Here is a 22032-nt window from a genome sequence, read left to right as displayed (position 1 = left end):
TCCAAACCCTCTGCTTGAGTAAGGCCACCTAGAGCCTGCTGCCCAGGACTGTGCATAGATGTTTTTATTGTCTCCAGGAATACAAACTCCCATGTTCTTCCTAGGCAGCTTGTGCCAGTGCTCCATCACCCTCACAGTGAAAAAGTGTTTCCTGACAAAAAGAACCTGAATCCCTCCTCTGCCTCCTCCCTTCGGGTGCTTATAAACATTGATGAGATCTCCTCAAGACAAAGACTTACGGTGATGGATTTTGCTCCGGGATAAGAGGGGCTGATGGCTCTGCAAACACAGCTCCCACATTCCTCAGGAGCTGGGTTGCTGCCTGCCATTGTGCCCCTCCGCAGCCTCAGGCCTGTGCAGATGGGCCTTTGATGGGCTGATGGCTCCGGTGATGGCCCTGGGAGTAGCCCTGCAGGGCATTCTTAGGGCTCCCCCTCTTATCACTCTTTTTATGTGCTCCTTTGTGGGGCTGCTTTCGTCTGGATGATGCTTACAGGTGCCTCCTCACCAGCCTGCCCTGCAGCGGGTGTTGAGGCAGCTCAGAGGAAACCCGGCACCAGCCCCATCCTGCTGCCTAGAATGCCATTTCCAGCCAGAGCTAACCACAGGCATCGGGTTTTCCTGACACTGTCACACACACACAGGACATTTTGTGACCTGAGGAGAACCTGGGTTTTTTTGCCGATAACACCGGATTTAAGGGGAAGGCAGGGAAACAGCAGAGAGCAGAAGCTTCCATCTCCTCATTGCTGGGGTTGTGTGGAGCAGTGCTAGGGAAGCAGGCATGGGAAAAGGCCCTTTCAGACAAACTGGGAGGCTGGAGAAGGGTCTGGCTGCGGTCTGTTCCGAGTAGCTTGACAAATCCAAGCCAGGCTCTTCCCCTGTAACATTCCTCTGCGGCTGTACGGCTGGGAAAGACACAACATGAGATGCCCAACAGCTCCCACAAGCAGGAAAAGACAGATGGAAAACCTGTCTCTGTTACACTGGTGTTCCTCAGCCCTGGACTTGAAAAACTGCAGCAAATTTGTTGAAGTCAAGTGTTTTGGTGTAGCTTTTTTTTTTTTTTTTTTTTTTAACAAAGCAAAACAAAGTCTCTCTCCAAGGACAGGTAGGCTTGCACATGGGCTCAGGGCATGCAGTAGAAAAGGCTTGCTGCCAGCAAGGAGATCTCCAGGGAAGGGATATTTATGCCTCCCATGCCCACTATCCTTTTGTGGCCAACACAGATGTGCCAGCTGTGAGCCGGGACTTGGGGCTGGACAGGTCTTGAAGGACTTTTTTTTTTTTGCCAAAGAGAGCAGCAGCTGTCTGACTGGGATATGAAAGTGGGTGCTCCTGACAGATGCTAAACCTTGTATGGTTGTAACATGGAAGCAATTAGTGCCTCAGTGAAAGAACAGACATGGTTTTCATGAGCTCCCAAGGCTGAAGCACATCAGAGCTGTGAAGTCCTGCTTGGAAATGCTTCTCAAAGGGAAAATTAATTTGAAATTGGTGCAAAACTGAGGGGTAAGGAGAAGGCTGGGAAGGTCCAACCCCCTGGGAAAGTCTGCTCTTTGTGGGTGCCCCAGTGTGCACTAGCGAGGTGCCATCGTTTATAGCTCCTCCAGGAGAGGGCATTCACCAGAACCGGGCATTCAACAGAACCAACCAGGACAACTTCACAAAAAGATATCTCACAGCTTCTGATGGGGTAGTTTAAACACGCAAAATCTTACTAAAGGACAGATGGTACGTTTAACAACTCAAGCTGGGCTTGGGCTGGTGGGGGCTTGCAGCCCCAGGGTGTTTGTGTGTCCAGACCTCGGGGTTCTCCGGGATTTTTCCTTGGTCAAAGCCCAGAGTAGGGCTGAAGCAGGGAAGTGGGGTGAGCAGAACTGGGCCAGGGAAGGGAGGGCTGCAGCTCCTTGCAAGCAGGGACGTGCCGGGAGCCCCTGGGCTGGTTTGCTTTGGCATGCATCCTATGTGGCACCACCAAAAAAAAAAAAGGCCGCTGCTTTTCACAAGGAGAGCAGAACAGATCTCGTGTAAAATTTGAAATTTTGCCCACTGTTAACACTCCCAAAACAGCTGTAATGTGGGGAGATGTGCACTGGGCTGGGAGCCTAATGGACAAGAAGTTTCAAGCACCTGCTTCCTGGTGATTTTCCGGTGATTCACAGCTTACAATTGCCCATAAACTCCCCTCACCAGCAACTGTCTTGCCTGATCTTGCATCTAAACTGCTCAGTGTTGCCCAAGGTGACTGATGCTGGAGCAGAAAGTTGATGGTGGCTCTGTCCTGGTGCTGCATTGACCTGTCCCTGTGATTATTCTGGTGGCAGATAAGAGTTGTGTCCTTGCAGGTCAGCTAGCAGTGTCCTGGAACACCGGGGGGAATTCATGAGTGGTTGCTGTTGAGGAGGAGTTGGTGGCAATGTCCCATGCCATGCAGTGAATGCCACAGGGTTGCTGCAGCCACATCTTTGAATTATTCTGTGCCTCAGGTCCCCAGTTCAGCATCACCAGACAGCACTGAATTAAGTAAGAAAAGAAAAAAGGAGGAAAAAAGCCCTCAATCCATCAGGATTATTTTGGCCAGCTTTTAGCAGGCCCAGGGCTTAATGCCTTATGGAAGAGAAGAGCAACATATGAGCTGTTTATGACACCAGGACTCCCAGCACAGCAATGAGAAGGGAGCTCAGCCTTCTTTTTGGTTTTCTCCAGGACTGCAGTGCTGAGGGATGCTTAACAGGGTGCAAACAGCTAAGCCAGAGCAGAGAGTAGGTGAATATGTGCTGTGCTACCCAGGTGTTATGAGCGTGGGGTGGGTGCCTGCAGTGCCACAGCTCTGTGTTAGGTGCATTGCGCAAGTATTTGCAAATGCCCTGAAATCTCCACCTAAAAACTGCTGCTCTTTGGCAGTTCTACCTCCCAAATCCCTGCTGAAGGCAGCACACACCTGTGCCAGCACTCAGGAGGTGGTTCTGCTGCTTCACACCTACCCAGGACACTGCCTGTGTCCCTGTCCCCCTGCATCCCCACCAAAGGACCACTCACCGCCTTCTCACTCAACTTTTTTGCCTGAACTCTGCTTTGGGTCCTTGTGATGGAAACAAACCCAGACAGAAACCTCACCTGCCCTCTCACCTCCAGCAGATGCTGCAGATGACACAGTACTCTGACCTTTACAGTGGTAAAAGAGACCAAGGATGGCTTCTTCATCCAGCCCATGGGCAAGAGGCAGGTTTAGTTGACTGTCTTGAGGGTGTCAGAGCACTGCCTTGACATTTCCTTGCTGCAAGTCTGGTGCTTCCAGCAAATGAGGGACATGCAGGATAGCCAATTTACCAAGCTTAAAAATACATCTTGGCCAAGGAAAGGGTTTTGTCCTAGAATTACCTTTTCCAGTGTACAAGTTATACAGTACATGAACAAGGTAAAGCCACTTGTGTAAGCTAAGCTTCAAAAACAAAGAAAAAGCAACCACCAATCCAGAAACAGGAGCCTCACATTTCAGCTCCTTCAGAGCATCAGCAAAGCCTGAGGCAGCTGAATTAACACATGAACTTGGCTTTGTCCCTAGACAAACCAGCGGGATGCTCAGCCACTCCCCTCTTGACCTACCTCACCTTTTCAGCATCTCCTGGGGTGGGCAGGAGCTCATACTGGCCTGCAGGGTACCCTAGGGACAGGCACTTGTGTTCAGCTACCAAGTTCTCTAAAAAAAAAAAACCACCTTGGCATAAAGCAGCTTCTATTCATGCTTTCAGACTAGAAGGTTTTATACTGGTTTTCTATGAGAAAAAAAAAAACAACCTAGTAGGCTTTCTGCCACGGTGCAGAGCTAGTCAAAGATAAGGATGGCCTGACTACAGGTTTAAGGGAAAAATAGATTTTCAGGTTGCCAACTCACTTGTGTTTCATCTAGCTTGTCCCTAGAACACCTTGCTGGGGTGGGGGCAGCACTAGCTGGTGTTACAAAGGGCAGGGCCTCCTCTATTGATCGCCTTTGAAATCATTAACACAGAGCACAGAGAGGCACAGAGTCCCCCAGGCTCTGCCAAGCTCTGTGCCACGCTCTCAGATCATGCCCCTTGCAGCCCCTGGGCAGGCTTGGGTACCACCCCCTGTCCTTACATTGGCTTTACCATCAGCTGCATGGATGCTGCCTGCAAGACTTCAAGAGCCAACCCAACCCTGCCCCTCACCCAGGCTGTGACAGCCCCTGCCCCCCTGCAGCCCTCCCAGGCCAGGTCCCAGTGGCTCAGAAACCCAAATTCCCATTGCCAGAGGTGACTTGGGGGGGGCAGCGTTGCTTATGGGAAAATATCTATCCAGGGAAGAAAAATGATCACTTCCTCTGTTTCTTGGAGCATCCCAAATTGTTCAAAGCTGCAGCAGCTGCAGATATAATGATCTCCACGAGCTAATCAAGTGTAATTTTCCTTGCTTCCTTGGCAAAGAGGAATTGTTCTGCTTGAGTAGGAGGTAAGAATAACCAAGCCTTAGAAGGCAAGTTAGCACTAATAAAGCTTGGGTTTTCTAAAAGGGCCAGGCAGGCAGGGAGGAAAAATCACCCTTGCATGATATGCAGGGCTCCACACCTCTCAAAACACTTTCAGTGTCTATACAGACAGTGTTGTGACCGTGGGGGTGATGGGTGACATAATTTTTATAAATGTACTGTTGATTCACCAAATGAGGCAGCACCAGAGTCCCTTTGGGAATGCAGGAAGAATTGTTGCCTTGTTACTTCTGAAACTCAAATTCTGCAGCTTCCAGCAAGGTGCATGGCAGGGAATATGCCCTTCACCCCCATTGAGCCTGTCCTGCCACATCACCAGCTGGTCTGAACCTCATCCCGATGCATGTATCTCCCACCTTCTGCCCTGCCCTCACTGAGGCGGGCAGGGGAATTAATACAGTGTGTCCAAATGGAAAAAAAAAGCCTATTTCTGGAGCCATCATCCTGCTCTGCAGGAAAGTCTGCGTGTGCATGCACACAGCATCTCTGTACAGGCACCCCCAGACCCTGCTGGCTCCAGGACTGAAGAGCTCTGTCAGTGATGCTTGTGCTGCTCCTACCCTGGGTCACACATGGCCTTCACAGCCTTTAATAAGTGGGAGATAAAAGCTGCAAGTTCCTTAATAAAGTTTATTTAATCGTAACTATGCTTAGGAAAATACACTTGTAAGGGTTAATATAAAGCAATTTAGTTTAACTTTATACTACATTTTGGACAACAGACTTCTTATACATGTTTTAGGTAAAAACAGGATGTATGATCTGGCTTGTTTTTACATCTATCACAAACGTGGAAAAGACCGTCATGCACTACAGTAGAGAAAGCATGAAAAAAAAAATTACCTTTGGTTTAATTCAGAGAATACAAGTATTGCACTGTAAAAGCATCAAACATGGTGCAACTGATCATAAACATGTTTCCATGCCAGCTTACAAAAGTTTTGTTAGCTAGTGTAAATTTAGAGGGGAAAAATATATGTACACATAAAACAATTGCATTAGCTATTTGGATTCTGCTAGTATTGTACTCATACCACTTATCTACACAACTGACAGTCAAGAACACTCTTTAATTTCATTTAATACCTTTCAGCTACATTAAGTCTGTTGAAATCAGTTAAATCTGTTGAAATCCATTACATTACCACATCTTAACTGGCCTGTCAGTTGTTAAAACATTCTTCTTTAAATTACTAAAGTTCCAGCCTACATCATCAAAATCCAGAAATAGCAATTTCAATACCATAGATTATTAATGCCTAGCTACCCACTCTGAGACCACTTCTCAGGGCAGTTACTCTGAATATAGAGATTAACACAGCAAAAGCCCACACCACCACGTTGCTCAACCGAGGGCTGGCAGTGCAGGGGTATCGGTGTGCTGATCCTCCTAATCACATATCAGAGGCTGAACACACTCGTACAGGTGTTATTGCCAAAAAACACAAAAAATGCTAGCATTGGCAAAACCAACACAAAATAATTTAATATAGAAAAAAAAAAAGGAAAAAAAAAAAGAGGCATTGTTTAAAGGGAGATATAGCAGTGTAAGACCATCATATATGGTGTGTTACCTGACCTGCAACCCGTCCTCAAATACTCAGTATTAGCAATGTCTAAACATTTTAGATACATCTAACACGTTACATCCTTGCTGCTTTACCATAACATACTCCAAACCTAGGTCTCAACCAGGTGGAAAATTCCGGTACAGTTCTGCATCAACATTAGGTATTTCAGGACACTGTTGATGGGTCTCAGATAGAAGGAATCAACTTTTCTTCTTAATACATTAATAATTTATTTACAGTTTCTAATCTTGTGGTAAGAAAACACTGCAGAAGAGGAGCTGACTGTCGTCTTCAGAGTCCTTGTCAGATCAAGCATTGAAACCTTGACCACTTCACAGAAATGTGCAGCAGGTTATCTCAGAGAACCACATCTTTGTTTTTATCTCAGAGAGAGAGAGACTGAAAGTCAGTCAACACCATTCATTTCACTGAAGAACAAACCAGAAAAATTATCAGGCCAGTCCACGAGTTTATTTGACTATTGTTTAAGTCCTTGAAGTCTCTCACAAGATGGCAAAGGCTAAGGCTCTTTGCAAGGATATGAAGGGAGCTGTAAAACCTCTACACAGTACTGGAATTCCCAGCACCTGCATGCATCGCTCACAAACAGTGGCAACTTTTATATATAAAGGAAACACAATTATGAAGAAAAAATAATACATCTATGACTATTACAACTGGTTGTTTAGGAAAGTGATTCAACTAGGTTTATTTTCTTAATGTTTAACATAAATAGAGTTGCAACTTGATCTTCAGTTGACAATGATTGTCACAGCCAAGGTAAGGATTGAACACTATCTAAGCAAACAAAAACTCACTATACATTATACAACTTATTTCTGCTGTGAGGGATGCGTTCCCTCTCAAATCTTTGGCCTCCTATTAACCAATCTCTCCCAGAAGCAGAAGCAATGCAGCATTGTTGCTCCCTATTCATTCAAGGCAGTGGGTTTGTTTGGGTTTGTTCCCCATTTGGGGAAGATGCTGTGGGGACAGGCAGATAATAGGGTTCATTTCAGAGCTTACACTGAGAGCATTTGCCATAAAGTGCTCTGGCAAATACTGTCTGAGCTCCTCACATCCTCTCTCCAGTAACATCTGCCTCCAAATTCACTGCTTTGGAGTTGGCAGCCAGAGAGGGGAGGTTGACAGTCAGAGAGTGCACAGGGGAGGCTGCAGGGTTTTGCTGTTTCCCTCCTGGTTTGGATTCTGTTCACATTTTGCCACTGGCTGGCTCCAAGCAAGAAGTATGCAATGTATGTAGCTTGTGTTTGTGTCAGATGTGAAGTCTCTTTAGAATTAAAAACTACTGGCATGGCATGTAGACCAGAGATGACAATCTGACCACTTCTGTGTTTCTCTTTGCATGGAAACAGGATGATTTTTTTAACTGCAACTTGAATGAATAAGGAGCAGGAATTCCAACAGTTTTTAATACCAGGTTTGTTGCTTACCAGTTGGTTATTTGGTTTGTTTGGTGTGTGAGATGTCAGATTTTGATGATCCATACTTAAATCACTGCTACTATATATATTTAAGCTCATGAAATTTGACTGCTGTCTACCACAGAAATTAAAAGGGGAAGGGCAAAATAAATAAATGTTAAAATCTGGCCTTGAAGGATCTGTAGACGAAATCCACTGAGAGTGAGTATTTTCCAGTCTGGTGATCCCAAATTATAGATTAGAGTTTATTACTCTGTATGTGTATTCAAACTATCAGAAGTGGCACTTCCATGGTAAGAGAAATCCCATAAAGTAGTGTTTTGAAATTGCATGGGTATCCTTTTGCTCAAGAACTCTACAGTTTTAAAGCCATTCAAAAATGTATAGCCAACCAGTTCATAATTTCAGCAGCTTCGTGCACTATTAACAAGAGCCCAGGAGAACAGTAAAAATCTGCAGTATGGAGCATCACAGAAAACTGTCCCATGGTAAGCAACAAATCTGAACTTTTCCAAATAAAAAATCTTATACAAACAAAACCAAACATGCATATATAAAGTGTACATGTACTGCACAAGCGCTATTCCTAAAGGATTAAACTGCATAGGTAAAAATCAAAACAATGTGCAATATTTTAAGCCCTTAAAGCACAATTAAAAAAAAAAAACCAAACACAAAACAAAACCAGAAATGAAAAATAACAAACTTGCTCCCCCACAACAAAGCCAATTACATATCACAGTCATTAAGATATTAATCAAGATAAGAGGTTCTCCAATCAAAAGTTGGAAGGACTACTCCTAAGTTTTGGCTCACCATTTACACTCAGGGGATCTGAAATGTACGTTCACAATTATCATTATCTTAAACAGTTATGTTCATCATTAGCCAACTTTGATTTCTTTTACAAAGTGCTCTTTTTGTAATAGAAGCTATCTTCCTGGTAGAAAAACCATCAAGTAGTTTAACACTTTGAATATCAAGTCACATTGGAAAGAACTATAAAAACAAAAAGGGGAAGGGAAAAAGGAAGAGAGAGGAGTTGACTGAGAGAACGTAAAGCAACTAATGCCAATGGCTCTATAAACATCCAACTTCTGTATTGTTAGCTACAGTCTTGTTTCTAAAACTCCATTTATAAAAGAATTTCATAACCTAATAGACTGCAGGCTTACACTGACTTTACAGAACACAGCCTCATACACTCTACCTGCCTTCTCTAATGAAGAGATCCAATAATTAACGATTTCACCATTACGCAAGAAGTTGTCAAAATTATTTTCAACTTAAAAAAGCCTAAACCAAAAAATAATCCAATGCAGACACTAAAGCAAACCACGCTTTAAGAAAAAAAAAATCTACAATATCTGTACATAAGCTGTATATGATCTTACAAAAGAAGATTTCCCCCAGACGACAGCTATTGCTACTCCTGCCCTTTTGTTGCCTTCTCAAGATAATACACATTGACTAAGTGGCGGTTGAGGTGCTTGCTGTACTCATCTTCCTTTTGAAATGAGCGGTCACAGAAGATGCACACATAGTTCTCATTGGCCACTCTGGGGTCTGCAGCTCCTTGTGATGTCTTTGGACTTGTTTCCTCTTGGACAGAACGAGTGCCATTTAACCCCGAGTCATCACTTCTTTCTGATATGTTGTCACTTATGTCGCTGCCTTCGTGGCTGTGGATGCCCTCGTCCTCATCCATTTCCTGAGATTCGCTCACGGCTGTGTTATCCGGAGATGATAAGGTCAGAGCTACTTTAGGGCTTTGCATACACCCTTCTGGGGGTGCAGGTGGAGGCACAAGATCTCCTGTTGGCTCTGTCACTGGCAGGCACGTCTTGGTCAGGTCCATCAGGTCTGAGTTATTCACAGTTTCTGCCATGGTTTCCTCTGGCTCCTTCCGAGGTGCCAGATCCACATCCATGGGCTCATCCAAGCTTTTTTCAGAAGACTCTGCATGGGAAGATTCCCCGGAGGAAGTGTCTACCTCCCTGTCCACCTTTCTCTCCTCCTCTTTTCCATCACCAACAGTGTCTTCACTCTCTTCTGCTGCATCAGGCATTTCTTGGTCCTCTGCTTCACCTTCTGTGGTTACATCCTGAGCTGGCACACAAAGCTGCCCTGGGTCCTGTGTGCAGCTTCCTTTAGGATCGGTGCTCTCCAACTTGAGAGCATGACCATCCTTGTTGTTTAATGCTGCTGTGTCACTGGAATCTTGCTCCATACGGTCACCGTCCTCTGTGTCAGGCTTCACAGACCCATCTTCCTCTGTGGCATGAAACTCATCTGCCATCTCCTCTTCCTCAATCTTCTCCTGATCAAGTTTACTGCTTTTCTTACTAGAACTGTTTTTCACAGCTTTCTTTTTTTTATTCTTCTTTGGGCAAGAATTTTGCTTTTTAGGCTCCTCCTCTGGTACAGCATCACTTTTTTCAACTTCCTGGCAGTCTCTGGGTTTAGTTTCCACTTTCTTTTTCTTTTTCGTTGCTGCTGAGTTATCATCTGAAGGCTCTTTCTTTGAGGAAGTTACTTCAGCCTCTGCCTTCCTCTTCATCTTCTTTGTTTTACACGTTTTCTCAGTATTTTTCTCAGTTTTAATATGCACCTCCTTGTTTTTTGAAGCTGATTTCCGGCTTCTAGTTGTCACCTGGCCTGCAGAAAAATTACTGGCCGGCTTCTTTTCCTTTGCTAAACTATCTTTTTTCTCCACTTTCACAATTTTCTCAGTTTTCTTTGCAGCTGAATCCCCTTTTGTTTGTTCCTTCTCCCCTTTGTCATTGCTGCTCTCCGAAAAGTCATCTTCGCTCTTTTTAGTCCGTAGCTTCACCTTTGAGACATCCATGGTGATGTCAGAGCAATCGGGATGCCTGGATTTGATGTGATACTGCAGGTTACACTTTTTAGACGCCGCATAATCACAAACAGGGCAGAGGAACTGGCGTGGATTGAGGTGGAGCTCAACGTGCTTCTTGAAATTGCTGCGGTCAGCTGTTTTGTAGTCACAGTGTGGGCAAGTCAGAGGCTTCGGCCCATTGTGAACTTGCCTTGCGTGACGAGTGACTTCATGCTGGTTTGAGGCCACATAGCTGCACTGGTCACATTTGAATGGCTTCTCACCTAAGAAAGGAAGGGTGGAAGGGAATGAGGGTGATTATTAAGCACGGGGGTGGGAGGGCAATCATTTCCAGAAATACAGAGACAGAAATATGAAAATCAAAAAGAAGGGGGGGGAAAAAAATTATCCATGCGCCTTTAAAATTAAGTGAAATCAACATAAGGAATCCACGAGTCACAAACACGTTCACAAGACACCAAGAACAAAATACAAAAGAAAAAAAAAAAAGGGTGAAGGGTGAGGGTTGGGAGGAAGAGGATCCAAAATCAAACAAGCAGTAACAACATCACAGGTTCTGGCTATGTATACATACCGGCAGAGATCTCTCTACAGTAATATTAGCAAATGGAATCCATACCCAACTGGTCCATTGAATGCATTGTAGAAAAATGGAAATGTAACATTTGATGAATAGCAGTTTCACACAAACGTTTCAAAAAAGTCCAACTTTACACAGATTTAGCATACTTCATGTTTGTATTGAAAAGGAAACGAAGGGAGAGAATCTAGCAAAAACCAAAGCACGTGAAAGGGCCACACTGCTCAGATGCTCTTTATCTCTGACACTTCAGTACACTTGACATACTGGCTGCAGGCTACTCTGTGTAAGTGAAGCAGGTGCAGTCTAAAACCATTGTGTTACTGCTGAAATCTGCATTTACAGCTGTGCAATGACTCTTGCAGGAGTGTTCCTGAAATGTTCTGCTTAAGTGCATGATGTGCAGCAGAAGTGGCTTTCCATTTACACATCCAAGCAAAAAGGAAAAAAAAAAGCACTTCTAATGCTACAATTCAAGTCCAGAAATGCTTTGAGAGTATCTGTGTGTGTGCAAATTCAGATGAGGAATTAGGGATGCTCCTGAACTCTGAACCAGTATCTCAAACCTCATGCTACTCCTTTGCAGCACAGCTCAGCAACCCACAGTGAAGTCACTGAGCCTGTCGTGTGTGTGTGTGTGTCTGTTAACCACATAACTGATCTGCAATGGCCTCACAAACTCTGTACAAAGCTCTGCTGCCTCCCTCTCAGGAAGGATGGGGACACTTGTTTTAGAGTAGTTAATTTCATGTCTACCTACAGTAGCATTTAAAGAAGGGTTACTGCCACTACCTACCATTTTCAGCCTATGTTTTTTCCTTCCTTCTTTTTCTCCCCACTTCCGGGTGACATTTTCAACAAGTTTAAGCTTGATATGCTTCACTGCTCATCCTTATCACAAGTATGGACCTTTTAATGCCTACACTTCAAGGAACAGTTCCATGTTACACTTAATGAGGACAAGAACTGCCTCTCTCTTACAGACACATGAAAAAGCTGTTCTAACTGCACAGAATACTTAGAAGTAGCTGCAATGGGGTAGCTCAGAAGGTTGTGTGTGAAGGGTTTGTGCCCATCACCTCTACTAAATCCAGGTTTTTTTGTTGCACAAGTGGAAAGAACATGCACCAAGATGGCTAAGAATACAGCTAGCTCTGAAGTAGGCTCTACACCATTGTCATTCACTGCCTGACATTTGAAGTAAAGCTCCAGCACCAGTTTGCCTTAAAAGGCCAGGCTGTGAACTGCAGGAGTCCAGAAATTGCCACAGAAAAGGCTCAGCTGCCTGGGCAATGCAGCAAGACATGCTATAGAAGTTATGAGAGCTATTAATAAAACACCCCTGATAGCAGGAGTCCCATGTGCACTCCCACTTCTGTCAGCACAGCTCACGCCCTCCATCCCAGATTTCTGAGTCAAGGGCCAAGGACAGACCCCACTCCTCATATCCTTCGGATCTGAGACTTCCTTGCACAGACAAGGGGAACATGAGGTGTTCATGAAATGGTTTCCAGGTTCAGTACTGAGCAAATCATCTGCAAACTCACAGTTAGCCCAGAAGTTCAGCTAAACATTATTTTTGTTTCTGGAAGCAGAATGCTTGGTTCACAAAATTATCAAACCAAAACACTGGAATGTCATTTTAAAGCTGGCTATTTTTAATGGGTCCAACCCCCCTATTCACTACAGTTAAAACTGCCTGACTTCTAGTTTCAATTAGAAGTCTCATCTATTGAAATTAAAACAATTACTGTTCAGGAGACTACCACTGTTTGCCAAGATTAGGAATTCACCAAGATCTGGTCAATTCGGATCTTAGCAAACCAAAAGCACAGGCTGAGATCTACCTGAACTCCCCTACAAGGGTCAAGAAGGTCAATTGTCTAGTATGCTGTTTTGTCACAAGTTACAAAAATGCTATTAATTAATTCAAGAACAGATTTGCAAGAGAACAAGAGTAGATGTTTGTAACACTGCAGGTTATGACCAGTAATAGGAAATAAAGGGTGATGAAAATTGCTAATTTGGCTTTTACTGCCACAAGACCAATTCACTTGTCAACACCCTCCAAGTCTGCTTTTTTTCTCATCTGTGTCTCCTTGCCTTGAGTAGGAAAATACATATTTAAAATATATTTTATATCTTTACAATTTTCTGCAAAAATAAGCAAAAGCAAAGGTTTCCCTCATAACCCCGGAGGAGATGAAATTGCAGACATCATGGAGGAGACTCTCGGCTGCTCAGAATTTCCCAATATTCATTGATTTGAAGTGATGTATGGCAGCAGACAAAAGACAAGAATCTGCTCCTCTATCATCACAATGTTGTCTTTACTACTACCTGGGACCACTAAAGGGGTCCTATGAACCACAGAGTACACCTTGGAAAGTAAAAGGGAAAGGAAAGGAGGATATATTCCCCTGTTATCAGCTTTATTAATGACACTTAGTATTTCCTTAGCAGGTAAAGACAGCCTTCCCTCTTAAAGAGCTAAAGCTCAGGCTGTAGTGGATGAGGTCTCACACAGAAGGTGGCAGCCTGCTCTAGGTGGCCATGCTTAAACAGGGGGGCTGAAGCCAATGACCTTCAGAAGTCCCTTCCAACTCCAACCATGCTGTGACACTGTGCACCACCCCCATTTCCTGAGTCATTGCAGCCCCTCACCAACCTGAGTGGGTGCGCATGTGCCTGGTTAAATGGGTCTTCTGAGAGCTGGAATAAGGACACATAGCACATCGGTAGGGTCGCTCTCCTGCAAAAACAAACAGGAAATTAGTTAATGAAACACAACTGATTCCCAAATTTGGTTACAGAGCCATACACAATCCTACAGATTCCCACGTACACTGTCTTTCAGCAAAGGGACAAAGTGAGAAGCAGATACCCCAGCTGGACCAGGGCTATGTGTCATGGCTTAGGAACAAGGGGCCAGAACATGAGATGTGCATGTCCTCATGTACATCTGGGGTTGGATGGTAACCTCAGGCAAAAGGTGATGAGGACAGCTTCATCTTTAGGAAGCCTTAAGCCACCAGAGCTTACTTTCCTACAGTATTTTCTCCCAGCACTCAGAAGATGTACAAAAGATGCAGACCCTGTGAGAAACCAGGTTATGTTCTTGCTTCATGTAACACTGGTTATGTTCTTGCTTCATGTAGAACTTTTCCGAAACCTCCATGTTTAATTTGGACTAGGATGGGGCACAACTATTCATTCAGTGTGGACCTGAATTTGCCAGAACAAAAGCACATATAGAGACTGGGTCTCTACTTGAATAGTTTTACTGGCAGAGTGAAGTTGGCTTGGAGTGTGGAAAACCACGATGCCCTGCTCAGTGAAACTATGCTGCTAGCAAAAGCTCAAGTGCAGCAGCAACATTTGTTTTGTAGACTCAAATCCCTCTGCCTGAAGAATTCATTGTTTCTAGAGAACTCATGGAAACTAACCTGTCATAAATTAGTTCTACTCAAGAAACAGTCAGCTTGTGTAACTATCAGTACCATGATACTTGAAAATCCTCTTCAAGTGAAGACAACCCCAAGTAAAGGCAACAGGGGTCTTGCCCCAAACTGCCAGTTCAAGCTGTAAAAACACTTTTTAGTCTCAGGTGGATATCCCCAACAGAAACAGGGAGTGAAGTTGGGAAGGGAAAAGTAAATTACTTGGCTATTAATATTTATTCAGGGCATAGTCAGACTTACATTACAGCATTTTGCTCCATCAGTTGAAGCACAGAGCCAGTGTGTTCTCTCCAAATCTCTGAGGGCTGGGTGTCAGCAAAAGCCCTGCATGCAGGCTATTTGTTCACTTTCAGAGGCACAGCTCTATCTGCAGAAGCAAAGACCTTAATCTGCCAGTATGTGATGTGAAGCTCTGCTGCTGGCCTTTGCCAAAATGGCAGTAGAAGCAGTCTTTGTAACACAGGCTAATCCCATATTTCTTCCTCCCATCAAACATTTAGACTATAGTTCTTGATTAGATCAGCAGTTTAAAGGTAAATTCACCCTAGCAATCGTAACCCCCTCCCTCCCTTTCCAGTTGAAACAAGGTAGGAGATTGGTGCAATACACACAATAAGATTAAGTTATGTACAAGGGAGGGGTAGTGTTTTTGTTATAAAGAAATGGTTTTGGTTTTAAATGACTCCTTACAATCTGAAAATATGTGGCCAAAGGTCCTGGAATATTCAATCATGTCTCCTCCCCATTACCTGACATTTCATATCTTTATAAAGTTACCTACAGCGTTAGGAATGTGGAAAAGGCTTTCTTTTACTATAGGGCACAGCAACAAGAAGTACTATATTTAAAGAATGACAAATGCAACTACTTTAAAATGACTTATTGCCATTAAAGAATTCAATACATGACTACATTGTAAGGGCTGTTTTAAAAAACGTTATCCTCCAAAGGATTTTTATTGTAATTTTAAAAGCTCATTATATGCAAACAAGCCACCAGAAAACCCTCTGCACAAGACACTTGAAGAATAAGCCCTAGCTTAGCAAAAGCTTGAGCAGGCTATGCAAATGACCAGGCTGACTGACATAAATGACCAAGATCACCTCATTAAAATAGCTTTTCTTGTAATGTAAAAGTTTTGCATGCTTGAAACAAAACTGATTCCATCAGGCTTCCCACATTGTCAGATCTCCTATGACAACCAAAATTTAAAAACCCAAAAGACAGCCCAAAGCTAGGTACTGGACACTGTAACTGCCTAAAGTAAAAGTCTTCTTTATATAGCACTGCAGATGATTTTCTATCAAGTTTTCTAGAAATAGCTTCTAACAAGTAAAATGGAAAAAAATGAGAACAATGCTGCCCTGTTTTGCATGTAGTCTCGTTCCAAGATCAGCAGTGTGGATAGTTGATGGTATAAATCAAGTCAAAACTTGATCTAACATGTCCAATGAGCTCAAACACATCCAGGTGTCTGTCCCTGAGACAAAGGGTCTTTCTACCACAAGAGCAGGTCAGCTCTGAACATCTCCAGCCACCCTTCCTGGGCAGCAGAGTCTCAGCTATCCCAGCTGACAGGTTTATGAGTATCTGCAGGGTCCTTAAACCACCCCTCTGCTCAAGGCTCTCCATATTTGTCAGCAGCCTGACACAAAACCCCTGTTGCAAGCTGTAAGGTATTTTCCAGTGCAGGGCGGGTTCTTTCCAACCCGTATGCAAACAGATTACCTCTGCCTGCCTGCCTGCCTTACCGTGGTCCCCAAACATGCAGGGGACAGGTATTTCTCCCACCATGTACAGTACTTGCATGCAGCTGCCTTCCCAGCCCCTGGCCATGTGTTCTGGCATTTATATGCGTCCTCAGTAAGTCTATTCAGTTCAGTAACCAGCAGAAAACCAACACAGGGAAGAGGACAACAGTATTTTACTGCCATTTTAGTGAGATGAATCGAACCAGTTCCAGGATATGGGAAGAAAAACTGAGACTGCCCTTCTTACAGCAGCTGCAGCAGAGTATTTGATCCTGTGAAACTGCACTCGGTGCAGAATCTGTGTTTCAGAAACCTGCATGGCCCAAGCACAGCAGAATCCTGTTACCTGCAAGGAGGTGTTTTCCCACACAGAAAAAGTCAGGTGAAGTACAAAAACTAGGAGAGAAAGAAAACTCTCTGTACAGAATTATTTAACCTATTAGCAATCTGAAAACCAAACAAACAATTCCAGCTTTCTTCTTACCTTTCCAAATGCATAAAATAGGAAGAGATTAAAGTATGCATGTATCTCAACTTTTCTCCAACAGATATTTTCCTTATGTTTTAAATTAAACCTATAATCCAAAGACAACTGAGTATAATTCAGGTGGTTTTTATTAAGTTCAACACTGTTACCTTAACAGCCTTCAGGTACTTTCAATTATAAAATATCTGTGGATGTTTTTTCTTGGGTTTTTTTTGGGGGGAGCTTGTTTGTTTGTTTAGGGTTTTGTGCATTGTGTCTTTGTGGGGTTTCTCAAGGCAATGGATTTCATGTTAATACCAGCAGAAACTTTGAGCCTGGTAAATAAATACACCTGCCAGTAGCTTATTAATTCTTCTAAAACTCTTCCTTTAGCTTCAGCACTCTCCCTCACAAAATCGATGTTGCTGGAAACAAGGCACATTCCTTAATCAGTCTACTAACATATTTCCAATATATGAAAGATTTTTATCAAGAGTGAACTGGCTGAAAGACCTTAACTTTTTAGTAAAGATCTAACAAAGCAACAATTACCAGGGTGGCCTAAAAATGCTGAAATCTTAGTAACAGTTACTCATTTCAGCAGACTGAAAGTAGTGAAATGGCATAACAAACCAAACAGCCAGAACCATTGACTGCATCATTGTATTCAAAAGAGAAAAGAAGAACTGGACATTATCCTACATTGTTCAATATGCTTGATTTTGGGTTTGGTTTTTTTAAATGTTAATACACTTCATGTGTAAATTGGTCAAATGCAGTGATAACAGAGAGCTTCCTCAGCAAACATGCTTTCCTGGTTAGTTCCTGTGAAACTCAACAAGCAGAGATCACAGGGGGGACCTAATGTCATGTACAAACAAGCCGGAATTAATTCAAAGTCAAGACAAATGAAAAACAGACAGGCATTACAGCATGGGTTCACATTTGGCCATGAGCTCCCCGGATGATTTATTTAGTTCCTCTCCCATTATTTTGTCATTTTTACCTGTTCTCTTTCCTGTTAATCTCCCACAACCCACAACAAGAAAAACAAACTGGAGGATTAACTACACCACTTTCCTAAAGCCTCTCACAATAATTTCTGTTTACTTGTTTAGGAAAAAACTATTTAGACAGGACAGATTTTTAAACCGATGGTATCCTCTAAACAACAGCATGAGGCTATTGTTAAGAAACACAGAACAGAATGATTTGGGTTGGAAGGGACCTCTAAAGGTCACCTAGTCCAACCCCCCTGCAGTAAGAAGTAAGGAAGAATATGTCTTGAAACACTAAAAATCCCAGCAGATCCTTCGAACCCCGTCAAAGCAGATGGTAAAGCACGCTGGGGAGCACAAACTTCGACACTCTGAGCTCAAGCCCGTCCCTCCAGCCTGCCCGTCTCCAGCCCTCCCCTTCCAGACAGCTGCAGACAACCGAAGCCTCCAGACCATTCATGTCACTGCTGTGACAAAACATGACTTCAAAGGACACAGACCTCAGTGTTTTGCTCAGCCACCACAGCTTACAACAATGGGGAACTGAGTCAGGTCAGCACGCTAGAAGATGGTTTAGTAAGAAGTCATCTCTCTCCTCTGAAAGCCCTGACAAGGTAGAAAGAAAAGCTCCTGAGAAGCAGCAGGAAAGGTCTGTGCTGCCCTCCTGCTTCCTCGGAAAGGATCAGGAGTCAAAGCAGCTGTACCTGGCTGCCCAAAGAGGTGAGGTGGCTGTAGATACCACCTTGCCGGTTTGGGCCCGAGGCTGGAGAGGAGTTTTGGCTGAGCTGCCATGTGAGAGACTGGTGAGGAGTTTCCTCGATCACCTGCACCCCAGCTCACAGGATGGCGGCAATGCTGAGGGCTCTGATTCCGCTTGGTTTATAAACCAGAGGAGAAAGGGGCCTCACACTTTTCCTTGATATTACAAACAGGAGAAGACAGGAAATCAGGCCACAGACTCCCTGGAGGGCTTCCTGCAGGCCAACAGAAGTTATGTGTCTGCTGCTGGCTACTGCAGGGATGCAGACAGACCTTAGCAAAAATGAGGCCCCTGTACAGTAACAGGAATTCATTCACTAGAAACACAACTCCTACTCTGACCTTGTAGGCGCTGGAAGGCTCCTGTGCATGTGTGTTTCAGCTCTTTCTTCTCTACAATTACCACTTAGTCAAGGTTCAGCTCAGTCTGAAGGTGTAATTTTCAAAACTACTTATCTGATTTAGGCACCTTTTGTCAACCCATCTGTTTTGTTTTTACAGTACATCAGGCTTTTATGCTGCAGACCCTGACAATCATCACAAGCACATTTTGTCACGCCTTCTTAAAAAAAATTAGGTTAAAATTACTGAACAGGATGCTCTTCATCTCCTCTTGGGCCCCTGACACTGACAGCCTTTCTTAGTCCTCTAGGACTGCAGACTGGAGCTCAAACCAGATTCACACATCCACAGGGCTACAAGCTGGTAGCACTAAGACAGCACAGAACTTTAGTGGGGTGGAACAAACTGTGAATAGATGATTGCTTAACTCCTCACAGTTTACCAGTACTCTTACCATGCTTGAATCAAAAAACAATTAAAGGCTTACCTGTGTGAGTTCGAATATGTTGAATATAGTTGTTCTTCCTGTCTGAAAAATAGGAACATTGTGAGCAGGAATAGACTTTCCTGGGAAAATGATTTCTTAGGTGTTTCTTCCAGTGATATTCACTGACAGTAGTATAAGTGCATATAGTACACTTGTAGACTCTCTCATTTTCCCCTGCTTTGTTGTGGTGCTTCAAGTGAGCCAGATAGTGATCATATCTGTTAGTGTTATAGCCACAACGATCACAACGGATCGGGCCCTTAGAGAAATCCACCTCCTCTGCAACGAAAGAGTCAGACTCCTTCAGCTGGGCTTGCTTTTCTGCATTTTCTTCCACGAAGAATTTCTGAGCACTGTGAACTCTGATATGATGCACAAACTCCTCTTCACACTCTGCCTCGTACTGGCAAGGCTTACAACGAAACGGTTTGCTCTTCAAGCTCTTGGACTTGTCCTCTGTGTTTTCTGGAGTAGCTGGTGCTTCCAATGAGCCATCTTTGTCCACACTGGGAGCCTTAGGAGAGGGGCAAGCAGCTGCATCTTGGGTTTCCGCACGAGGAACTTCAAGAGAGCTCAATTCCACGTTTTCAGGCGTCTCGTGGTCACTCTCTGCAGCCTGGGTATCTTCCATACCCTCTCCTTCGCTGTCTGAGAAATTGTTGTCCCCCACCGTTGTCAGTTCTGCCATCTGCCTCTCTTCTCCTACCAGGTAATCGCAGCAGTTGCCATTGACTTCTCCCGTCAAGGCCACATTTGCCAACATAATAAGCTGAGGAGCTGCCAGCTCAGCCTTAGAAAGGTCGTGTAAGTCATACATGTCATTGGACAATCCCACACCGATATTAGCACTGCCAGGAAAGAGGCTGTTCCCGCCAGACTGTCCCAGCACTTGAGTTGCCATGGCAGCAATTCTGTCAGAACAGAAAAGAATCACCTGTAAGCACCAGAGTTCCAGAAGAGCCCCTGCTAGTTCCTGCTGTCCAAGCAGCCCTCCGGTTAACACCTTGGAATAAAAATTAAACGTGTCGCCTGAGACCCGGGGGCAGCAGGAGGCAGAACCCGGGGTCGGACTCTTCACCACTCCGGGGGGAAGCAGGGGGTCCCTGTCCACTCCCCAGAGGAATGATGGGTTCGGTCCTATGCGTGGTTCAGGATCCCACGCTGTGCATCCCGGGGGGGCGTAGGGGGGCACTGGCAGGGGAGGTCCCGCGGACCGGGCCGCTCCCACGGGGGCCGCCGGGACCCGACGGCTCCGGCGAGGGCCGCCATGTCAGACACCGGGGGCGGCGCAGGCGCCCCCGGGTGGGTGCTGAGGCCGCCGGGCCCCGCTAAGGGCCCCCGCCCGGCTGCTGGCTGCCCGAGGGACCCCGCCGGGACCCAGGCGGCCAACAAAAGGGGGCGGCTCGACCCGGCCGCCGCCGCCGCTGCCGCCCCCTCCGCGGCCCGGCACACATCCGCCGGGGGAGGCAGCCGGGGGAGCCGGCCAGGCCGTGCCCCCGCCGCCGCCCTCCCTCTCTCCCTGCCAGGCATGCGGCCATTTTCTGCCTGCCCACACAAAGCGGCCCTCCCCGCACCGCCCCGCCGCCGCCCCCAGCCCCGGCTCGCCCACCGCCGCCGGGGGGGCCTGGCGGGGCACGGCCGCCCGCCGCCCCCCCTGTCGCCGGCCGGCAGGGACGGGAGGCGAAGCGACGGCTCGGCTTCCTCCTCCCCCCCTCCTCAGCGGGCAGGGCAGCGGCCCCGGTGCTCGGGCGCTGGGTGGGGGAAGCGGCTCGGTACAGGCAAGGTCACGGCGGCCGCGCCTACTCGGTGCCCGGCGACGGCAGAGCGAGCGCCGTTCCGGGCCTCCGCCCGGGCCCGCGGCCTGGGGCTGCGCCCGGCGGCGGCATCGCCTTCCGGCGGCGGCGGGGCTCGGCGAGCGCCCCCGCGGCCGGCGCGGCGCAGGCGGCGGTAGCGGCTCCTTAGCCGTGGTGCTGATCGCCCCCCCCCGCTTCGGCCCGGCCGGGCCCGGCCGCCCCCGCCCGGCCGCCCGCGGCCGCAGATCAGCCCTGGACAGCGCCTTTCGCCCGGCCCGACTCTCCCGGCTCCCCTCACACCCCACACCTTCCCCTTACCCCCTCTTTTCTCCCGGGCCCCGCCGGGCACACCCGCACTTACCGGCGGCGCGGGGCCCCCCGGCCGCGCGGCTGCTGCGGGGCGCGGGGCGGTGCGCGCGGGCCGGGCGCGCGCGAGGCGGGTCGGCAGTGCTGGCGGCGGCGGCGGCGCGGCGGGAGGCGCCGCGCATTCCAACACACAGCGCGCAGCGGCGGCCCCGCCCCGCACCGCCCCGGGCCCGGCTGCTGTGAGGCGGGGAGGGGAGGGGGGAGCGGTAGGACGGGGCCTGACGAAGGGGTGATGCGGGAGGGGCCGATGGGGTGAGGCGGCCGCGGGGCGTGGCGGGGGAAATGGGGCTGCGGCGGCGGGGGTCACACGGGGAAGGGACCTGGCAGGGCGGAGCCCCCCACGCCCCCCCGGTGCCCTTCGTGGCCTCCGGCTAAGGAGGTTGCTGGTTCTCAGGGGCAGGAGCAGCAGCGGGCAGACTGAGCGTTCCCGGTACCGCCGCTGTTACCGGACCCGCTGCCCTGCTCGTCTTTGTCCCGGCCCGGGGCGGTACTGTTCAGTCGACCCACGCGCGGTTCTGCCCGTGGCATCGCCTTCATCGCGCTCTGCAGGGGCAAAGCCCGGGTAGCTCAGCGCTTCCCAAACTGCCCTTAAAATGTGAAGCGCCTCAAGCAATACCAGACCTCCATAGCCATCCCTCTTTGT

The 22032-nt window shown here is 46.7% G+C and overlaps 1 protein-coding gene across 2 annotated transcripts; it reads right to left on the bottom strand.

The window, feature by feature from the left end:
* Nucleotides 1-5120: 5120 nt before the first annotated feature.
* REST (RE1 silencing transcription factor) lies at nucleotides 5121-21425 on the bottom strand. 2 transcript variants are annotated; one of them, XM_030449681.1, is made up of 4 exons: nucleotides 21385-21425; nucleotides 19231-20141; nucleotides 13635-13718; nucleotides 5121-10649 (listed from the first exon to the last, which is right to left on the bottom strand). In XM_030449681.1, the coding sequence occupies exons 2-4, from the start codon at nucleotides 20129-20131 to the stop codon at nucleotides 8953-8955; spliced, it is 2682 nt and encodes an 893-aa protein (XP_030305541.1). In that variant the 5' UTR covers nucleotides 20132-20141; nucleotides 21385-21425; the 3' UTR covers nucleotides 5121-8952. The 2 variants fall into 2 exon arrangements, with proteins under 2 accessions (XP_030305541.1, XP_030305542.1); XM_030449682.1 differs by lacking the exon at nucleotides 21385-21425 and adding an exon at nucleotides 20840-20861 and having other exon boundaries at nucleotides 8953-10649.
* Nucleotides 21426-22032: the final 607 nt, after the last annotated feature.

This window comes from Calypte anna, chromosome 4A (assembly GCF_003957555.1).
Source record: "Calypte anna isolate BGI_N300 chromosome 4A, bCalAnn1_v1.p, whole genome shotgun sequence".
Taxonomy (NCBI): Eukaryota; Metazoa; Chordata; class Aves; order Apodiformes; family Trochilidae; genus Calypte; species Calypte anna.
This window is presented reverse-complemented; position numbering and strand designations above follow the sequence as displayed.